The 20477-nt window shown below is 40.7% G+C and overlaps 1 protein-coding gene across 6 annotated transcripts in view; it reads right to left on the bottom strand.

The window, feature by feature from the left end:
- The window catches only part of TENM1 (teneurin transmembrane protein 1), a 781688-nt gene that overhangs the window by 138309 nt on the left and 622902 nt on the right, over positions 1–20477 (bottom strand). For all 6 annotated transcript variants that reach the window (XM_019438138.2, XM_019438139.2, XM_053892078.1 and 3 more), the window contains 3 exons: positions 10625–10744; positions 4116–4377; positions 1355–1622 (listed from right to left, as the gene is read on the bottom strand). In XM_019438138.2, the coding sequence (XP_019293683.1) occupies positions 1355–1622; positions 4116–4377; positions 10625–10744 (650 nt within the window). The remainder of the gene's footprint in view (positions 1–1354; positions 1623–4115; positions 4378–10624; positions 10745–20477) is intronic.

The following is a 20477-nucleotide window of genomic DNA, read 5'->3' as shown; positions in this document are numbered from 1 at the left end:
ACAGACCTGTGTCAGGTTCCTTTAGGAAGTTTTCACTGTCTTCCTCAGAGTGAAAAATAAAGACATTGCTGTCTGTCTATCTCTCTCTCTCATCCCGAGCATCAGTATTAGACTGCTAACTGTCATTTTTAAAGATAGAATATTCCCTTTCTTGATGTTAAGATATCCCTCTCCTTTATGAAATTATGGTAGTGGTAGGTAGATTGTAGTGGCTTCTTTTCTTTCTTTTTAAAAATATTCTTGGGGCGCCTGGGTGGCTCAGTCGGTTGAGCGTCCGACTTCGGCTCAGGTCACGATCTCGCGGTCCGTGAGTTCGAGCCCCGCGTCGGGCTCTGGGCTGATGGCTCAGAGCCTGGAGCCTGCTTCCGATTCTGTGTCTCCCTCTCTCTCTGCCCCTCCCCCGTTCATGCTCTGTCTCTCTCTGTCTCAAAAATAAATAAATGTTAAAAAAAATAAAAAAAAATACTCTTACTTGGCAAAATCAGAAGTTGGCAAATCTGTTTCAGTCTAATTTTTTCAAATGTTGTTCGTCCGACGGGTGCCTGGGTGGCTCAGTTGGTTAAGCGTCTGACTTCAGCTCAGGTCATGATCTCACAGTTCGTGAGTTTGAGCCCTGTGTCAGGCTCTGTGCTGACAGTTCAGAGCCTAGAGCCTGCTTCACGTTCTGTGTCTCCCTCTCTCTCTCTGCCCCTCCACTGCTCATGTTCTCTCTCTCTCTCTTTCTCATAAATAAATAAGCATTAAAAAAAAATGTCGTTTGTCCGAGAATTAAGTAGCTGAAAACCATAGGCTCAGAGGACCTCTTAAAGTCCCTACAAAATTCTAGGTTTTAAAGCCCTGAAATAGAAAATCAAAAGGACTAGGAAGGTAAGATGATTTTTTTTAAATGTAACCTACTGAAGTAACAAGTTAATGGAGTCTAACTATCTTAGACATAAGAGACAATACGTGGAGATGCCTAGAAGTTAAAATTTTGTAGTTTCTAAGTGGAAATGACAGTCTAAATGTCAAATCCAAAAACATGGCCTAAAGAACGCCACACCAAAGGTCACAGTTAGAAGGCAATATTCAGCTCTGGAGACAGTTACAAGTCAGATAGTGTGTGATTCCACGAGTACATAAGCCATCAGGAAAGGAGAACTGAACTAGTTTTGAAGCAAAAATGTGTCAAAAGGGAACTCTAAATAGGCCCAAAGAGAGGGTTTGAGTGAAAAAAATGCTTTAGATCCTTTAAATAAAAGACAGTCGTCATTTGTCCATATATAATTATTCCACATGTAAATTAATACGCAACTAGTATTTACGGTGTCGTGCAACACAATGCTGCTATTCATACGGAATTAGTTCAACATACCCAAAGCCTCTGCCAGGCCCCAAACCTTCTGTCCGTAGATGTCGGTCTTGTTCCAGGCAAACGTGTAGATGAGATTAACTGCGGCAGGAAACCACTTCTGCGTGAGTCGCCCTTCCACGGCTACCGTGAGATGGACTTTTATCATTCCCACGGGAATGGTTGAATGTGTCAGAAGGATCCGAAGCAGGGTTTTATAGCCGGGGGTGCGGCTGCTCAGGTAACTCAGCCTCACAAAGCTGGAAGGAATGGGGATCTCCTCTTGCACCACCTGAGAGAAAAAAAGGCAGATTGGCTCCTGTCACTGGTCACAGGTAGACAAGGATGATTTCTTCTTTTGGAAACACACCAAAGGAGAGAGTTTAAAGGGATCTGTGGATGTCAAGGCAAGAATCTGTGAGGCCGTGTGACCACGGGTTTCGAATTTTGCACTGAGTCTGCGTGGGGACAAGACATCCAAGCAACCCTGACGACTGCTCTCCTTTTTTTCCCTGCCAGGAACGACTGTGATAAGAACAATTTTGGTTTTTCCACAGTGTTCCAAAAATTGCTTAGAAGGAGTTGGAAAAGATCACACTGCTGAATGTCAAGCATTTCAGTGCTGTGGGCTCCATTAAGGGGTCTTTTTCTTATATACACACACACACAAAATCTTGTTTGGTGTGTTAAGTCATATATCACAAAACCACTGCTGTAATCCTTATTCAGGCCAGGCTCTCTAGGAGGAAGGACTCCAGAAACAGGCTCAGCAAAGTGATATTTTATGACAGAGATTATGGTTTCCCCAGAATTAATCTTTACTGATGCCATCAAACTTGTCTTCTTTGGACCTTTGGAATGACCTTGAGGGCCAAATTTTTAATCAAATTTCGCTTACATATTTCTCTGTGCTTGGATATACCAAGAGCTGGGAACAAGTTTTTCAAAGTTGGCACCTATGACTGAGAAGCAAATAACTCCCATTACTCCTGTGCAAATTTTATACTAAACATTGGTCCCAGAATGAAAATAGCACTTGGCTTCTTTCATTAATTGCTATTACTTATTTGTTTATCAGCACAGATGGAGTTAAACAACCAAAAGTGGTCACTAAAACTCAATTTGGTGTTCTATGACTTTCAACTTTCAAAACCCAGTTGAAGAAAGAGCCTATTTGATACACTTAAGGTGACAAGAATTGTGTAGATATTTCTGTGCCCTCGTTCACGTTTAGCTCAGAACCTTGTCCCTTTTTCCTTTTCTAAACCAGTGCACATAGTAGACCTGGTTGTTAAACACACGGTATCTCACATTGTCCAGGATTTCTGCTCATTCTTCCTCTGAGAACACAAACCCCTTTTGTCTATTCTTGGCCTGATTTTTCTTCCTCTACATTAGCTATTTGATACCAGAGCGGTCTAATGGCTCTGACTTCTTAGATGGTGGCAGAAGTACAATAGTGAAGGCTAGGGTGACGTTTACCACTTTAGCATTTCATTTCCCTATGGAAATGTGCAATCGTAGATCAATCTAAAAACTTTGGTGCTGAAGAGACCCACGCTTCCTAATGACAAGTATACAGAAATTGGTGTACCAGTCCAATGCACTCATTGAATAGAGTCTTGTTGGGGCACCTGGGTGGTTCGGTCGGTCAAGTGTCTGAATTCACCTCAGGTCATGATCTCGTGGTTCGTGAGTTCAAGCCCCATGTCGTGCTCTCTGCTGTCAGCACAGAGCCTGCTTCGGATCCTCTGTCTCCCTCTTTCTCTGCCCCTCCCCTGCTTGTACTCTCTGTCTCTCTGAAAATAAATAAACTTAAAAAAATTAGAAAAAAAAAGAATATGGTGTTGTTTTTGCTTCCTTTCCAAGGGAAAAAAATGGGAAAGACAGGAGGGACAACTCACTGGACACCTTTTCCTGTACAGCAGTATTTTCTAGGAGCTTTTCACAAGTGGTATCCTCTGGGCACTGCTAATAGCTGCTGGGAATATTGTGATGGAAGAAAAACCAAGTCAACCTTGGAATGTCCATTTACTTCCTCTTGAGTATACTTCTTGAATTCTGGATCTGTATGACTTATGGGTCCATTTTGGGGGCTTCTGGATTTAACTATCATTATAATGTTTCTACAATGTGATGAGAAAACTATACTAGAGATGTTTGAATGGCTTACTATCGAGATGAAAACATGGAATACTCAATAAAGAAAAATTATCAGGTACTATAAAATATAAAGGTACAAGAATATGTCTCCCTCTGGGCTATAAAGCTTGAACACTCAAAAGCAAAGCTTTAAACAAAACCCACAAGCTTGAAAACTACCTTTACCAAACACAGCCAAACAAGAGGAGCTGTCATGACTATTAAGAACAATGGCAATGGATACAAACTGGACAATGGAAGAAAACTAGATTTCTTAAGGAGCTTTAATTTCAGAACCACAAACGGTCCTACCTCATTGATTATACCGTTGTCACTATTGAGCTATCCAGCTAGCTTTGTTCTTTAGAGCACAGTGTTCATTAGGTCAAGGTTTGGGGTTTAATTCTCACGACAGCTAGTTCACCTTGCTTTGTTCTATAGCCACAGATAGCACCCTGTAGTGCTGGCCAACCACCCTGCAAATGTGTGCCAGAGAGATTCCATTTGAAAGCTTCTCTTGACAAATGGAGGGCAGTTCATTACAGGGCTGGCCAGAGTACCAGGAAAAGGAATCTAGCCATTATATGTTGCTGACCACCCCACGATACTATGATTTTATACATTCGAAGGCCGATGTACCCACCTGCAGCTCAGGAACAATAGTTCCCCTCTCTGGACAGGACCCTCCAAATGATGTGAGTGGTGACGGAAGCACAATAGGGTTTGGGCTAATAAAGTTGGAGATGTCGCAGGATGGTGGGTCTGATACAACTCTCTGCATGATAACTTTCTCTACCACAATAAACTGATTCCAAGGCAGCCAGAGTGTCCTCTTCTCAGACAGGAAAGGTGAGCGGTCAAAGATTAAGATGACAGAAATACCTCCAACGGCTACGAGGTCAAAGCTGAGAAGGAAAAATATATGACAGTTTCAATCAAATGAACAACCAAAATAAAATTCAAGTTAAAATAATGAGTAATTTTAGTGCACTTTCCTTCCTTTGGGACTCAACTACATCCATTCGTATTTCTATTTTGTAAATTCCCTCTACCTAAATGTATGGATGGCTTCTTTTCACTATCTAGGAGATTTCTGAGAAAAAACTCCGTATCACCAGTTGATATTCACCCCAAATTTGTAAGCCAATTTTAATACTACCTGAGACAAAATCACTGCACGGATTTCTGCAAAGCCGTGTCTTACATCACTGCTCCCCCTTTGTGCTAGAGATAACAGAAAGATGACCATTTAACATCCAGCAGCATCTTTAATATGATGCATTATTCATCGTCAAGAAAAAAAATCCTATAATGTAACTCAGGAAAAGTAAAGAGCCAAAAGGTTAACGACCTTGTTCAGAGTCACAAACATAGTGTCAGAAATCTGGTGGTGTCTTTTGAGATGGCATTTACGAAACCTGTTCAGTAAAATTTGCTTGAACAATACCATGCCTGAACCCTCCACATCTGGCTACCCACTTCGGCTCCTGATTCTACTCGAACTCTACATTTAGGATTTCTGGTGCTGTCTAGAATGCCTCTTGGTTTCCTTTTGCAAGACAGCCTGTAATGGACCCTATCCATCTCCGCTGACAACACCTTCCATATCTCTGACAAAGCAAGACTACCTCTCCTGTAAGCCAATTCTGTCCATCACTTGATGTGGTATCTGACATTACTCTTGCATTGGAGCATAACAGACTCAGATTCCAGTTCATTCTGCACTAGATGATCCTACCTTACTTCTCTTGTAAGTATAATGATATCTTTGAGATAATGTACTTGGAAGCATTCGAAAAGCATAAAATACTCTGTAAAAGTAAGCTAATGATAAATTATTACCATTATCTCATAAAAATGGATAAAGGGCAATGAGTTGCTCCTTAATATTCAAAGCAACTTAAAACCACAGTAGAGAGATGTAAGCGATTCCCTGCATTAAAAAAGATCTTTCTGTAAAACATTTTTTCAATGATAGAATGCCCTGACAGGGACTCAGACTTAATTATGGATAGCTTACTACTCCCTTCATATGACATTTATTATATTTATTATAGCATTGCCAATCATGTCTTGTTGCAGAAATCTTCCAGATAAAGATAAATGGACAGTAACAAAGGATGGCTAATACTGTATTTTGTATTGTTACTATTTCAGTCGAGTAGCTGTAATACTGAGGCAGTTTCCAAAAAGAGGATTTGAAGAACTACAATAGCTATAGAAAATAATCTAGGTTTGAACTAAAAAAGGAAAACCAAAATGGCTTATGATTTAAGACAGAGAGGTTGAATTCATAATACAGAAGCAGTTTAAGGCAAGTACAGTGGGGAAAATCCCACACTGTACAAGAGACCTTTCCTCTAGTTCATATTCTATGTTGATTTACCTCCATGTCCTTGGGCAACTTTGCTTTGCCCAAACCTTGGCTCTTGCATCTTTAAAACTAAAGTGGTTATTTATTTGAAAACAAAAACAAACGCAAACACACACACACACACACACACACACACACACACACAAATAAACATCCAAACAAAAACATGTGTACCTGGGAATTATTCTTTACTTCTAGAAAGATTAAGCAGACAGGGCAGGTTTCTTGTTTTGTAGAAATAATGAGGTTTTGGCTTCATACACACCTGGGTCTGAATCCCAGCTCTGCCATGTTAACTTTGTGTGTATGGACTAGTTATTTAACCTCCATGGATTTCTCTTTCTTCATTAGTAAAATGGGGCTGATATGATCTATCACCCAGCTACTACTGTAAACAAGTGAATAAGGTAAAGACTTAAGGGTCAAGCACACAGCAGAGACTCAACAAATGTTAACTTTCTTCTCAAATCAGATCCATTGCCTTATTACATTTACAGATGTTTTCTCTTTCAGTTCAAATGAACTCTAGGCCAGCTTTTGATTATTACCATATGTGGATACTGATTTTTCTTGAAGTTTATTTATTTACTTTTGAGAGGTCGGGAAGGGACGGGGGGGGGGGGGGGGGTGTGGTCAGAGGATATGAAGTGGGCTCTGTGCTGACAGCAGAGAGCCAGATGCACGGCTCGATCTCACGAACCACGAGGTCATGACCTTAGCCGAAGTCGGAAGCTTAACCAACTGAGCCACCCAGGTGCACTAGCAGATGCTGATTTTTAAGTTCTTCTGGGGACTTCCCCTAGGCTTCCTGTGATGGTTTAGTTTTATACGTCAAGTTGGGCAACAGTACCCACCTAATCAGACACTAATCTAGGTGTTGCTGTTGAGGTACTTTGTAGATGTGGTTAATATCTACACTTGGTTGACATTATGTAAAAGATATTACCCTTGATAATATGGGAGGGCCTCATCCAATTAGTTGAAAGACGTTTAGAGCAAAACTGAAGTTTCTCTGAGGAAGAAGGAGTTGTTTCAAGACTGCAGAGAAAGCGTCAACTCCTTCCCAAGAGATTTCAGCCTACCAGCCTACCCTACAGGTTCGAACTTGCCTATGCCCACAATCACATAAGCCAATTCCTTGAAATCTCTCTCTGATGTATATATTTATATGTATATATGTATACACACACACACACACACACACACACACACACACACACACAGAGGTTCTTTTTCTCTGGAGAACCCGGACTGATTTTTCTTCTTACCACCTAGCTGGCACATACAGTAAACACTGTCTGATTGGCTCATTAACTGCCATGGAAGTGGAAGGTGGATCTGTGGCCAAAATTCCATCTAAATCATTCCAATGCCAAACAGCACGTTCCCTGAATAATTCTTTGAGATTTCCCCTATCACAAATGATCTCCACTGGCATGGGTCATTAAAAACAAGTCATCAAGGGGTGCCTGGGTGGCTCAGTTGGTTAAGCATCTGACCCTTGATTTTGGCTCAGGTCACGATCTCACGGTTCGTGAGATGGAGCCCCACGTCAGGCTCTGTGCTGACAGCATGGAACCTGCTTGGGATTCTCCCTCTCCCTCTCTCTCTGTGACCCTCCCCTTCAAGTGCTCTCTCCAAATAAATAAACATTAAAAAAAAAGAACAGGTTATCAAGTCATATGACAGTATAAAAGACCCAAGGGAGAAAATGTATTTGTTTGGAGACTTCTCAATCTCTATAAGTCAGACCAGTCCTAAGCACAGATGGAAGACTTTGGAAGGCTATGTGAAATGCTTATCTCTGCCTTATGGTATCCATAAATCTACAAATTCTTGCCTTGAAGGGAATCAGAGGGAATTCTGTTCATTTTCCAAAGTTGTCCAAATAAAGTTCTTGAGACCTTTAATGTGTCTCAAGAATCTTCTAAGAAGTTCAGTGCTTACCTATTTTGCTTGTCAGTAGCTGAACTATAAATGAAACGTTCGTTCTCTTTCAAAACCTTACTGAGCACCTATTACATAATCTAGGTTGAAGGTGGCTAATCATAGAAGATAAGAGCCAGATTACTTGAGCTCAAAGTTTGGGCTTGACCCTTGTTAGCTGTGTTAATTTGGATAAGTTTTCTCATCTGCCAACTGGGGAGGATAATAATGCCTCCTCTCTCATAAAGTTGTTGTGAGGATGAAATAGATCAACATTTATGAAAATGCCTGGCACATAGTAGATACTCATTCATATTCATTTTTCCTTTAGAATTGCCTTTTTCTTCTATTCTGCTACTTTGGCCTCTCCCAATCTGCATGTCTAATCTCTTCTTACTTTGAGAGGGCTCTGTCTTCCACTCCCAACCTTCCTTCTGCTTTTTATACATCACTTTGGTCCCTTGACCTAGAGTTTTCCTGGTTCTCTAGGGAAAGTTGTCAATTAACTTGTGCCAATGGATGATAATGGGGGTAATTAGTTCTACATCCCACATAACATATTTGCATTTAACAGGGACTTTTAGAGTCAACAGCTTAACCCAAAGCTCTGATACCATTGGTGGGAACTATAGGCAAAGTGGCAGGCAGGTTGGACTGAGATCTGGAGACAGAGGGCGCTTACAGCTTCTTACCTATCACACTCTGACTACTAGGTATTTAAATGCTAATCTCAGCCTTTCTATAATCCTTTTGCTCTCAGGTATAGTTTCCTTATGAGACTCTGCTTTTAAAATGTACTTACTCAGTCTGAGATAGCAACAAGCAGAGACATATAAATGGAAACGCCCATCACACTGTCACTTTATGTCTAAGAGATGACAGTGGGACAGTCTGCTTGGCATTTGGGGCACAGATTTTGAACAGTTACACCCTTTGCGGAGCCTGAGGGGAGAGTTATTGCCAGAGGGGACTCTGACTGTATCTGTCATCTACATAAACCTAGTTGTCACAGAGAGCTCAGCAGACCAGGGTCTTGGCATTTTACTTAAAACAAAATCCACAAAAATAACAACAAAAATTGTTCCTCTTTAATGTTTTCAGTAAACTGGAAACAGAAATTTTTAGATTTTTTAGACATTGTTTCTCTTAAGCTCTTTTGTAAATATCAAATAATTCACTGAAACCTTTATACACATGCTAAAAAAAACTAAGGGCCCACGAGTTCTCCAAGAGAACTCAAATGTCTCTGGGGACACATTCTATTTAAAGAAATAATCCATTTCTCAATTTCTGGCACATGGCTGAACATGTTGGCAAGGGAGAGGCCACTTTTGTGTACCAGTTGCTGGTGAATGAACTACCAAAATTTCATCATTTAATTCAATTGGGAGAAAGGTCCACTTGAATTAGTAGAGAGCTCCAATTATGGGTCATTTGAAAGGAAATGTACTTTTTATAGCTTATATGTATATAAGCAATGGGTGTGTGTGTGTGTGTGTATTCAGACTATCTGTACCCAGAGTAGTTTTGCTGAGCTTGTTCTAATAAATAGATGGCTAGTTAATAATTAGCAACTTAATTTACATGCGAATCATTTATATGATTTACTCAAGTCTTAAAAACAGTTTGTTTTCTTAAGTATGTTAAAACTCTTCCGTATCTTCTTTAACCAATCTTTATAAGCATTTTCTTGATAAGCAGTTGAAAAAATAAATCCAGCATATCCCAGGTTGAACAATTAACAATTCTGAAGTGGTTAGGACTAAGGTTTGATTGTTGGTTCTTGAAATCAGATTCTCACACTGTGATAAAGCTCCAGCCAACATCTCTTTATGTGACTACCAAAGCAGCTTGTTGTGAGCAGTTATTTTAAGGGTAGCCATCTGGAGACTAGGGCACCTCAAGGCCATTATTATGATGTTCCTGTGAGTCCTAAATAGGTACCTTTAAGCTGGACACATGGGCCTATTCTGAACAATATTGTCTGAACAAATGTCTATCTAAACGATAAACAAAAATGTTTTTGTGAGCAAATCCTTTTCTGGGATGAAAAGATTTTACTTAGTGGTCTTGCTTCCCAGGTCTCAGAGAACCTGAGAAGCCCTTAGAGTAGCTTGGTGGTTGATGTTGAAGTTAAATCACTATACTTATATAGACACCATTATATCTTAATGAGGATGAATTCTGTACTTTTGGAAGAAACCTTTTGGACATCTTCATTTCTTTTTTTTTTTAAACTCTTATTTTATTTTATTTTTGAGAGAGAGTGCAAGTGAGCAAGGGACAGAGAGAGAGAGAGAGAGAGAGAGAGAGAGAGAGAAAGAGCAAGAGAGAAAAGCGGGCTCACCCAATGTGGGGCTCAAGCTCACCTGAAGCAGGGCTTGAGCTCACCCGATGTAGGACTCGAACTCACAAACCATGAGATCATGACCTGAGCGAAAGTCAGATGCTTAACTGACTGAGCCACCCAGGTGCCCCTGGACATCTTCGTTTCTGAAATATTTTGAGGCTGCCATGGGAGAATAGCCTAAGTGTTCCACGGCTCCCTCTTTATCACCTGCATCATCTCACTGAATTTTGAAGCTGGATTGATTAATGGAATTGGATGAAGGGTAGAAAACTTTGCACATGGCCAAGGTTTCAAGAAGGCTTGAGTGATAGTGCATGGTTAGAAGGGAAATATGGTTTGATTTAGTTGGGGAATAGAGGAAATAAATATCACCAATGACTTTCCCAAATACAGCTCGAAGGAAGATGGGTTTATAAACACTGCATCAGCTGAGCCCTGGTTTGATTCACAGCTAGAAGTCAGTATTTGGCCCCCACAACGATTAGAAGCAATACTGACGTACCTTCCATCTTGCCGGCTGATGGTAAACCCATAATCACTGTGATGCAAGAAACTAACATTCACCCCTACTAGAGGGGTTCCATCTACAGCCACCACTTGGCCTCGAATCACACAAGCACGTCTGCAACACAAGATCAAAGGCAAATATAAAAGCATGTTACAACTAGATTCTAAAAGCCAAGATGGAGAAACTTTGGAAAACACAGTCAAGTAGAACAAAGAAAATAGTAATTTCACCAACCAGTAGTAACTACTAATAACATTTTGAGAATGGCATGTATATCTTTTTTACCCATCAAAATTGGGATTATACTCAGTATAGATTTGTATCCTGATATTTTTAAGTTAACAGTGTATTGTTAACATTGTCCAATATAATCAGAAATTCCTTAATATATCATTTGTTATTATACAATATAGCCTTAAAACAACATATTCTTTAACTTGTTTAATCCATCCTTTATTTTAGGACATTTAGTAGTTTCTTAACTTTTCCTGCATCGAATCTCTTATTATTTTCTTGGGAGATAGTCCCAGTTGTGGAAGAATATTTTTCTCTTATTAAAATTAAAATTGATTACGTTAATTAATACATGAATCTATCGTACATATGACTCAAGTCTCTGCTCACCATCCCCCTCCCAGATCTTAGTCTTCTCCTCAGAGGTAATTAGCAATATCATTTTGTTGTGTGCATTTTTTATGCATTGACATATGTAGGTGTGAACATTTTTAAGGCTCTTGATACATATTGACAAATTGCCTTTTCAGGAAAAACAATTTTTTAATAAAGCAGACTTAGTTGAGTAAACTTTAAGAGTTAGTCTGTAAAAGAGACATGGTCTTTGGCTACAGCATTCCATTTCTCTTGCCTGATTGAAATAAAATAGTTCAGGAGATTTTCCCTTTAAAGAAAGGAGTTTCACCCTTGCCAAAAAAAAAAAAAAAAAATAGAGTTTCATTAAATTAGCCCCTAAACAGGGCTAGCTCCCAGATATAATCCAGTAAAATGTGTAGGTTTTCTAGCCTGGTCAAGTTGTAACAAATTTCAGGAGCTTGACAGTTAAGAAGAGGGCCCAGGAGCGAATTCCAAGCAAAGAACTTTGCTAGTCTGCCATTATTGAGGGTGGCAGAGGGGGTGGGGGTGGGGGCGGGGGAAGGGGGATTCAAATCCTAGCTTTGGTAGCCCTGAGCTCTAGAATGTGCATTTTATAGCTGGAGTTGGTAGTGTTGAGGAACGTTGAGCAAGGTCAGTGATTTTATTCCTGGAGTTAACGTTATTTTTTCACCACGTGGGATTCAGTCAATCCAGGGAATCTCAAGTTTGGATTAAAGAGGGCCATGTTATTTGGGCAAACATGACTTTCAAAAGTAACCATACTAATTCCACCCTGGCATTATACCTTCTTTGAACAGAATTAGCAAGCTGAGGCATTGTATCTCAAGGCTCATGGCCACAAAGATCATTTGAGAGAGAGAAAAACATCTCTGAAAATCAAGATGGTTACCATCCAAAGTTTGTTTTATATATTATAGCCAATAAACTTCACTACTAAATTCTATCACAATCAGATGAATTGGATATAAGTTATGCTAATAGGATTTACCCTGCATTACCTAAGGTCTTCCCCCCAAACAAACTATAAGCCATTAAGTACTACACAAAAGTAAGCTCGCATTAACTGTTGCTATTGGTGTTTTTGTGTGTTGAGCTCCCAGACCAACATTCCTAGTTCTGACATAAGACAGTAGCTTTCTTTTTTCCAGTGAGCTGTGCATTTTATGAGTTCTGTAAATCATGGCTCTGAATGGTATGCAAATGGCATATTGTTACTTGCTTTGCCTTGTCTGATTCTCCCAGTCTTTTGGGGGGAGATTTTGACAGTTTGAGATTTTGAAATACCATTTGTTCTAATCGAGAAGACACTTATTTGAAAGTCATTGAATTCTGGATTTTGAACTAATCCTGATAGATCTGGTCCCAGTTCTAAGTCCAATGTAACAAAAACATGTAGCTTTATACAGTAACCTTTGGAAGGTCTTTATAGAACATTCGACAAGGAGGGTAGAGACTAAGTAGAAACAAGCTGAGAAAATCTCCTGCAAACTATATAGGGATTGGAGCTAGAGAGGCTGAGAAGAGACACTCAAAAATCAGTTAAACATGTCTTCCTGAGCCCTAAGTGCTGATGTCTTTTTGCGGGGGTAGGGGGTAATTCCAAACTTGCCAAGGCTCTACCAGTTAACAAGGTGGCCTTTGCAACAATAAAGCCTACCTAGGTGGTCGCTGATTCCGTTTTGGCAAGACAATTCTACGCGTACTCATTTTATTTGTTCATATTAATCCAGACATTGTGTCTTCCCACAGCTGTTCTAGGCTCAATTATTTTTGTTTTTATTTTGTCAAGCCTAGTTGGCATTATTTGCTCATATTTTATGACAGACACAGACGTGTCTCTTTTCTTTGCTGCTCTTTTATTTTCTATACAGTTTATATTTATGAAGGATCCAGGCTGGTGAGTGAAAGTCTCATAAAAGTCATCATTATTCTGTGCATTTCTCTTGGATCCCTCTCTTCCTCCATTCTGTGCCTCATTCTGAGTAGTCTTGTCTTTTGAGTCTTCTGCTCTTTAACATTCCTCCTATTTTATGAAGCACATGGATTTGTGTGATAACGACTCATCAAAGTCATCATTATTCAAGACACTGTCTACCTGTTCTTCTTCTCATTCATTTCACTCTTCATCATTCATAAATAACGTGCAAACTTGTCTTCCAACTACCCTATTTTTTTATTTCTCGTATTTTATGATGCACACCAACTTATAGCATATGATAAAGCCCCATAAAACTTATTATTCTACATTTATCAGCATTGAACTCTCTTTGTAATGTATTAGACTTTAAATGTTCTAAGATTTCCTGCTGCATTTGCTCCCATTATTTACACACTCCATGTCATCCATTTTTTACAAGAATAACTCTTAGCTCCTTTCATTCCTGGATTACTAGTACTTACTTTAATCTTCGACCAACATCAGTCATTCTGCATCAGTGGAAGTTGTCTAAATTTCGGGACGGTATTAAAGTAGTTTTAATTTGCAGTAATCTTGATTGGCACCACATGCAGAAATCTAGGGAAAACATCTTCCTAGGCAAATGCTCCATTTCAAAAGAAAGCTCTTGAGTCTGCTTGCTTCCCCAGGCTACTCCTGCTCCAGATGGCCCTTAGGGAGCCTTCAAACATACTCTTGCAAATAGGATGTATTGTGCCACTTTGTTTAGCTCAACTGCTGTTTTGTGCACTCCTAGCTTCTAAACTCAATTATTCATAATTGTAGATGGTATCCTTGTACCTACTTTATTTTTCCTGAGTCACACAGCCACTGAAATGTACTCTCCCCCCCATTTACGTCATCGGTTGGGATTATGCTTCTCCTATCCCAGGCGACCTGTAGAATTCATCTTTTTCCTAGGTTAGGCCCTTGTTGAAGCAGTGAGCTGGGTATGGCGGGGGGCTGGCTTTGGTGGGACCACAACTTTACTTTCTGTGCTCTTCATCATTCCGATTGTGGGGTCTCCCTGTTTCCTCTCCCAGAGAGTCTCTGGTGTCTTCAAATCACCACCTAAAGGAAGTATTTGTACTTGGCCTGTCCCTGGCCCGTCTTGGGGAAACATCTTGAATTCTTAAATTTTTGCCACATCAAAACTACTGTCAATGTGAATCCTAATCCTTCAAGGGCCTGTCCTTTTCTGAAACTTTTTAAATTAAATATATGGAACTGAGTCTTTCAAATCAGGTAACAGAGGCGACTGTCAAAAAGCTGGCTCTGCAAATGTGTACAGCAGGTACGCGCCCAGCGTGACGGTCTTTTGTGTGGATTGTGTGTGCGTTCGTGTACTTGGTGCTCACTCTCCTTCTTTGATTCACAGACGTGACTGGGATGCTTTCCTTCCTTGAATCTTTCAGAACAAGAACCTCTCCCTGCTGATCTGGATTAGAGCAAGATGAGCTTGAACTTAGATGGACATGACCAGTGTGACTTTAGGAACACGTACGGGGAAGATCACCCCTCCCCAAGTGTTTGTTTTCTCTTTCTGTGGAGAATACAGGCTGCTGCCAAGCTGTCTAACTCACTGTCACTATGCTAAAGCGGCAAGCCCGAAGGAACCGAAGGAACCGCTTCTCCCTTTAACTAAATGCCGCATCCCCTAGGCGTCTGGAGCTCGGTCTGAAGAGCAGGCATCCTGGGAAATGCAAGTCAGAATACACTTTACCCGGAGCCTTATTTAACTAACAAGCTGCTTGTTAGACCATTCTGATGCAAAAGGTCTAATTCCTCCTGTATTTGCTATTTTCATGGCATAGTCAAATTATCCCTAGCCTTCAATAAACTTTTGGTTCCTTTCTCCTCTTTTCTTATTTGCTGTCTTTTGTCTTCAGTGTCAAATTTCCAATATTCATTCAACACCTCAGGCAAAAGCATCAACCTCAAGCCCAAGAGCTGGTTTGAAAAACAACGCTGAAAACTAAACTGCTGAAAGAAGATGTAATTTACTGCATTGTATTTCTGATTAAAATGTTTCCTAAGGAAAATGAGGCGCCAGCCGGGGAAGTTGTAACTATTTGCTTTTGTTGCTAACCTGAGCACAAGCAACCTTTGAAGGGTAACATTCAAAATCAAGGTCCTGGCCAGCAGGGGATCTAGCGGCAGCTGGGCAGGTTAGGTTGTTTTCTCCGTAGGAACAGATGAAATCCTTTCCAGAGCTGACAGCTCTGGTCAAGAGAGAGTGTTGAGGACCGGGATGAGAGAGGCCGTGTGGGTCCTCGGCTCACCAGTGCTGGAATCCTGCCCTGTAAATTCTTGTAGGAGTCGTTATTTGGGACAGAAACCTGCGGCATAGGAGGTGTGGCTCAATGCTTACCCGACATCCCCGCAGGCTTATTATATTGTCAAGTTGCACGGTTGTAGATTGTGTCACTTGGGCTAAAACAGCTCATCCACTGCCATCATGTACTGGAGAAAGGCTCTTCTCTTTAGAGTGTAATTCAGGAACTGTGGTATTGGTGCTCGGTCCCTCCCGGTAATCTTTCTCATATACAGATCAGTGGTTCTCAAACTTTTTTTTCTTTAAAAATTGTTTAATGTTTTTTAAATTTATTTATTTATTTATTTATTTATTTTTGAGACAGGGAGAGACAGAGCGTGAGTAGGGGAGGAGCAGAAAGAGAGGTAGACACAGAATCCAGAGCAGGCTCCAGGCTCTGAGCTGTCAGCACAGAGCCCGACGCTCGAACTCGTCAACCGTGAGATCATGACCTGAGCGATGTTGGACGCTCAACTGACTGATCCACCCAGGTGCCCTGAGGGGTTCTCAAACTTGATCACACAGCAGAATCACGCGGAGGGCTTGGTAAAACAGTCCCCTGGGCTCCAGACCCAGTTACTGAGTCATAGGTCTGGAATGCAGCCCGAGAATGTGCATTTGTAGCAAGTTCCCAAGTGACGCTGATGCTGCTAAAGACCAAAGTTTGAGAACAACTGTTTTAGTGAAAGCAAGACCAGAACACGGTCAGCCGATTAAAGTGTATGTACTCCTGAAGAGGGAGGCACAGGACATAAGCCATATAAAGGCAGGCAAGTCACTAACTGGTTCACGATCATACCGTGATGAAATAAATCTGTGAGGCATGAATTTTTAACTCATCTATATAAACGGTTTGCCAAATTGTATATTTTTTAACAAAATTTATTAATGTTTATTTATTTTTGAGAGAGAGAGAGAGTGAGAGAGCGGGGGAGGGGCAGAGAGAGAGAGGGAGACACAGAATTGGAAGCAGGCTCCAGGCTCTGAGCTGCCAGCACACGGGGCTCGAAGTCATGAACCGAGAGACCATGACCTGAGCCGAAGTCGGACGCTTCACTGACTGCGCCACCCAGGCACCCCTGCCAAATTATAGTTTGGGGAGTTGTGTTGAAGGTGTCATGACAAAGTGGAGGTTGGACTATGAGATGAACCGTAGGGTTCCTTCAAATCCAGAGATCATAAAATGAAAACATGTTTTAACCTGATTTGTCTGTGTTAAATAAGTGTCAATTTCCCCCATCCTTGTTATTCTCTTTAGACAGTGTTTGGATTCGTGTTATTGCACTAGTCATAGCCTGTCTTGGATAAGAGTTGTACATCTGTGTGTCTTTTCTATTAGATAGTCTACTCCAGGGCAAGGACTGTGATTTTCCTCTCTGTGTCCTTCCCAGTGCCTGGTGTACACAGCACATGCTCAAGAGAGCTTCGTAGACTTTCAAGGCAAATATTTTTACATGAAGATGTAAGATACTTAGAACCTACCCTCATGGCACTGCTTCAAAGGTTTCAGAGACTGCTTTGAGGTTCCTGTGCGACAGATGCCTTACAGTTCATTTATTAGAAGCCAGCATTCCGGATTGTGCATGAGGACTTTCTCCTCATGAGAGTTTTGTTTGATAATTGACTACTTCAGGGAATTAAATGGTGCCCCTGTGACTGGGAAGAATGAATGAACAGTCCCCCTCGCATGCTTAATTTATGAACACTAACCCCATCATTCCTTTATATATTGCCATACAATTACGATGTGGTATCTCATAATTTAAATACAATTGAGGGTTCTAATATTCAGATATTTGGGGGGTTTCCACACAGCACAGGCTGGGTTTTTGATACATGTTATCTAAGCGGGTACAGCACCATGAAAATACTTAATGGCATAGCACAAACCTGTTTTCATGTTCTGAAAATGTGAATGCAGTGAATGTTCATATGCAAACCCAATAAAATCTCATTAGTTTTTACTGAAATATTGCGGGCAGATTTAATCCTACTCAGTTGGTCACTGGCCCAAATAAATAATACCTACTAAATGGGTAACGTTAAAAGCAGCTGGAAGCATTACCCATCAACATTCTAGGACATTCTGGGAAAGGTGGTGCCATTGAAAATGCAGATAGCTTTTTAAGCAGAATTATTTTCCTCATGGCTAGCGATGTTTCAAGTAAAACAAAATGGGGGCACTCACCCTGAGGACGGTGGCTATTTTCCCATCTGCCCTGGTAATTGCTTGTCAAAAGCAGGCTTGCTTTGGATGCCTGAGATCCCCAAAGTAATGGGAAAAAGATCAAGTGTTTTGAAGCAATAAGAAAACTGACGACACAGTCACATTTTCAGGACTGCGTAAGTGCCAGTTTGCTTCATTTAGACACATGATTATTTTTGTCCAGAATTTGAATCCTGAAATATTTGTCCTGTAAGCCCTTGCGACTCCCGAATAGCGTCAAGTTGGTTTTTAGTTGGTTTGGTTTCGTTTGGATTTTGCCTGTGTTACACATCACTCCAATGGTTCTTTGTAATCAGCCCTATGGGGTTTTATTAACCTCATTAACCTTTCCTGTCACTTCTCTGCGAATCTGCCCTTCAAATAACGGATAGGCCTTAAATATACGGGAAGGCTGTCTGATTGGCTATAGCCTGGCCACGGGTTACTCTTCCTTCCACTGAGGAAAACGAGGAAAACGTGAGGCCTAGCTCCACCCACACCAGTTCTAGCTTGGCCTTGCTGGTCATCACCGCTGTGACTTTTCCCTGCCCTGTCTTCAGCCACCTCATAAACATGTCATTAACAATAAAACAACCAAGTAAAATGATTGTCTTATGAACTGTACCTTTCTAATGGAACTCTATTGTGTCCCCTGGTACTTGTTAAATATATATAACATACACAAACTTACATAAATAGAACACTTATGAAGGACTTATTACTCTGAGCACTTTCTTTATCTTATTTCATTTAGTATCAATATAACCTTGGGTTGGTACACAATTACTAGCCTGTTTTAAAAAATGAGGAAACAGCCAGAGAGGTTAAAAAAAAACACAACTTGCTCAACTTAACACGGCTCGAAAGTGGCAGAGCGGTGGAGGCCTTTGGACCTGGATTCTAAGGGGCCTGAGCTATACTGCAGATCTTTCTTAAGATGGAAAAAATGTGGCTATAAATGAACATAAAGAGCTCACCTAGAAAGATGGTGCTATCGCTTTCCATAGGGCCTGGGCTCCTGGAGACATTCACGAACCGCTGCGTACTTTCTACGTGCTGTGTGTGGAGTGCAGATGAGCGGCCACGTGTCACTCATTCCCTCTCCCCAAGCCTGCATTTACTCTGCCCTCTCTAGACACACATTTAGATGACAGAACCGGCTACGGCCACCGCAAGCAAATAGTATGGCTAAGAAGTAAGTAATAAGGAGTTGAGCCTTTTGAATTTCTTAATGGGGCAGTAAGATGGATAAAATGTCAGAAAATCCCTACTCCTACTGAGATAAGCTGTAGATAGATAGCTACTGGTATTACTAATCACAATTATTAAGCATCTCAGAACATCTGAGTGCCAAAATACCACAATCAATTGAACAGCCTTTTGAAGATTTGTGCTCTGATTTCTTTTTGTTCTTCTTTGCCCAAGAGCGTTTGCAAGGAAGTGAAAGTCACACGTTCTTTCTTTTTGGTACCTTTAGGTGTTGACTGCTGATTTCAGGAGCTAGTCAGCACTATATATCTTGGAACCTTCAGCACTTTGTAATTTTTATAATGTGTTTCCTAAACTTTAGCATTAGACAAAATAGTTGTCTGAAAAATCAGGAGATCCCGTCTTCACATACGTAACACCTTTCATATAAACGAGATCAAAGTGGTTTATTAGCAAGTAGCAATGATTTTAACTTCCCACTTAGGATGAAAACTGCAGAAGCGATAAGCGAAGGAGGTTGCTCAGGAAAAGCAACATGGTAAGACAAACAGAACTGCGAGGGACCATGGCCGGGCCAAACCACACTTGGAATTCCTTTTCCAAATGTGGGCAGGTCATATGCAGTTCTTCGCTTCAGAAAGCAAGGTGAACACGAGATAGATTTGCAGATGCTGATGCTCTAGGAAGAGCGTCTCCCAGTTCTTAGCTTATTCAATTTACTCAGTAATTGTTGTATTGTGTGTTTATCAACCCTTAGTTGTATACTCGGTATCATGTTTTTCATGTTCCTAGATTCTAACTACACAAAAACCTGCTATTAGCAAATAGACTTGGAGAACCTTAACTAGCAGATTGGTGAAAAAGTTAAAGAGAAAACATATGGATTCAAATTTGTATCTCAGCAAAATTACAAATGATCATGTTATAGACCTTCGGGGGGGTTACCTGTGTGTAGATGAAAGTGTGAGTGTTGCTTCCACGAATGCTTGAATACCATTGGATTTTAGATATTTGAAAATACAAGCTATTCTTACCTCTTCTTTTTCCTAATTCCAAATCAGCGAGTGCTTTCTATATGTTTAATCTCTTTTGAGTTCAACACTAATTGATGGATCTGCTATTTTTTTTTTTCTTTTCAGGACTAAAATAGTCTGAGCTATTGCTGATTTCTTGCTAGAGGTTATTCAGTTGGTCTGAGCTATTCAAATTTTCTCAATGCACTACTCCTAGAGAATAGGCACCCCATCCCTGTATAGTAAAACCTAGTACACAGTATATAGTAATTGTTGAGAAAGGTTTGTTTTACACCTTTTCTTTTCATATAATGCCACAGAATCCTGATTTAGTGGGTCCCTAAAAGTCGCCGCCAGGCCCTGGCTTGTGTGACAGTCTATTGCATAAGGGTCCAAGATCATCTAAGATATAGATGAATGCTATGAGGTCTCTGCTCTAGTGTCACTTCCCCAGAGTGGCTTTCCTGGACCACTCTGTCTAAAATGGTCACTCTCTGGAGGTACCTGGTGGTTCAGTCAGTTGGGCACCTGACTCTTGATTTTGGCTCAGGTCATGA

The sequence above is a fragment of the Panthera pardus genome, unplaced genomic scaffold, assembly GCF_024362965.1.
Source record: "Panthera pardus isolate Hobbes unplaced genomic scaffold, ASM2436296v1 HiC_scaffold_27, whole genome shotgun sequence".
Classification (NCBI taxonomy): Eukaryota; Metazoa; Chordata; class Mammalia; order Carnivora; family Felidae; genus Panthera; species Panthera pardus.
The sequence above is the reverse complement of the archived record's forward strand: the minus strand, read 5'-3'. Positions and strand labels throughout refer to the sequence as shown.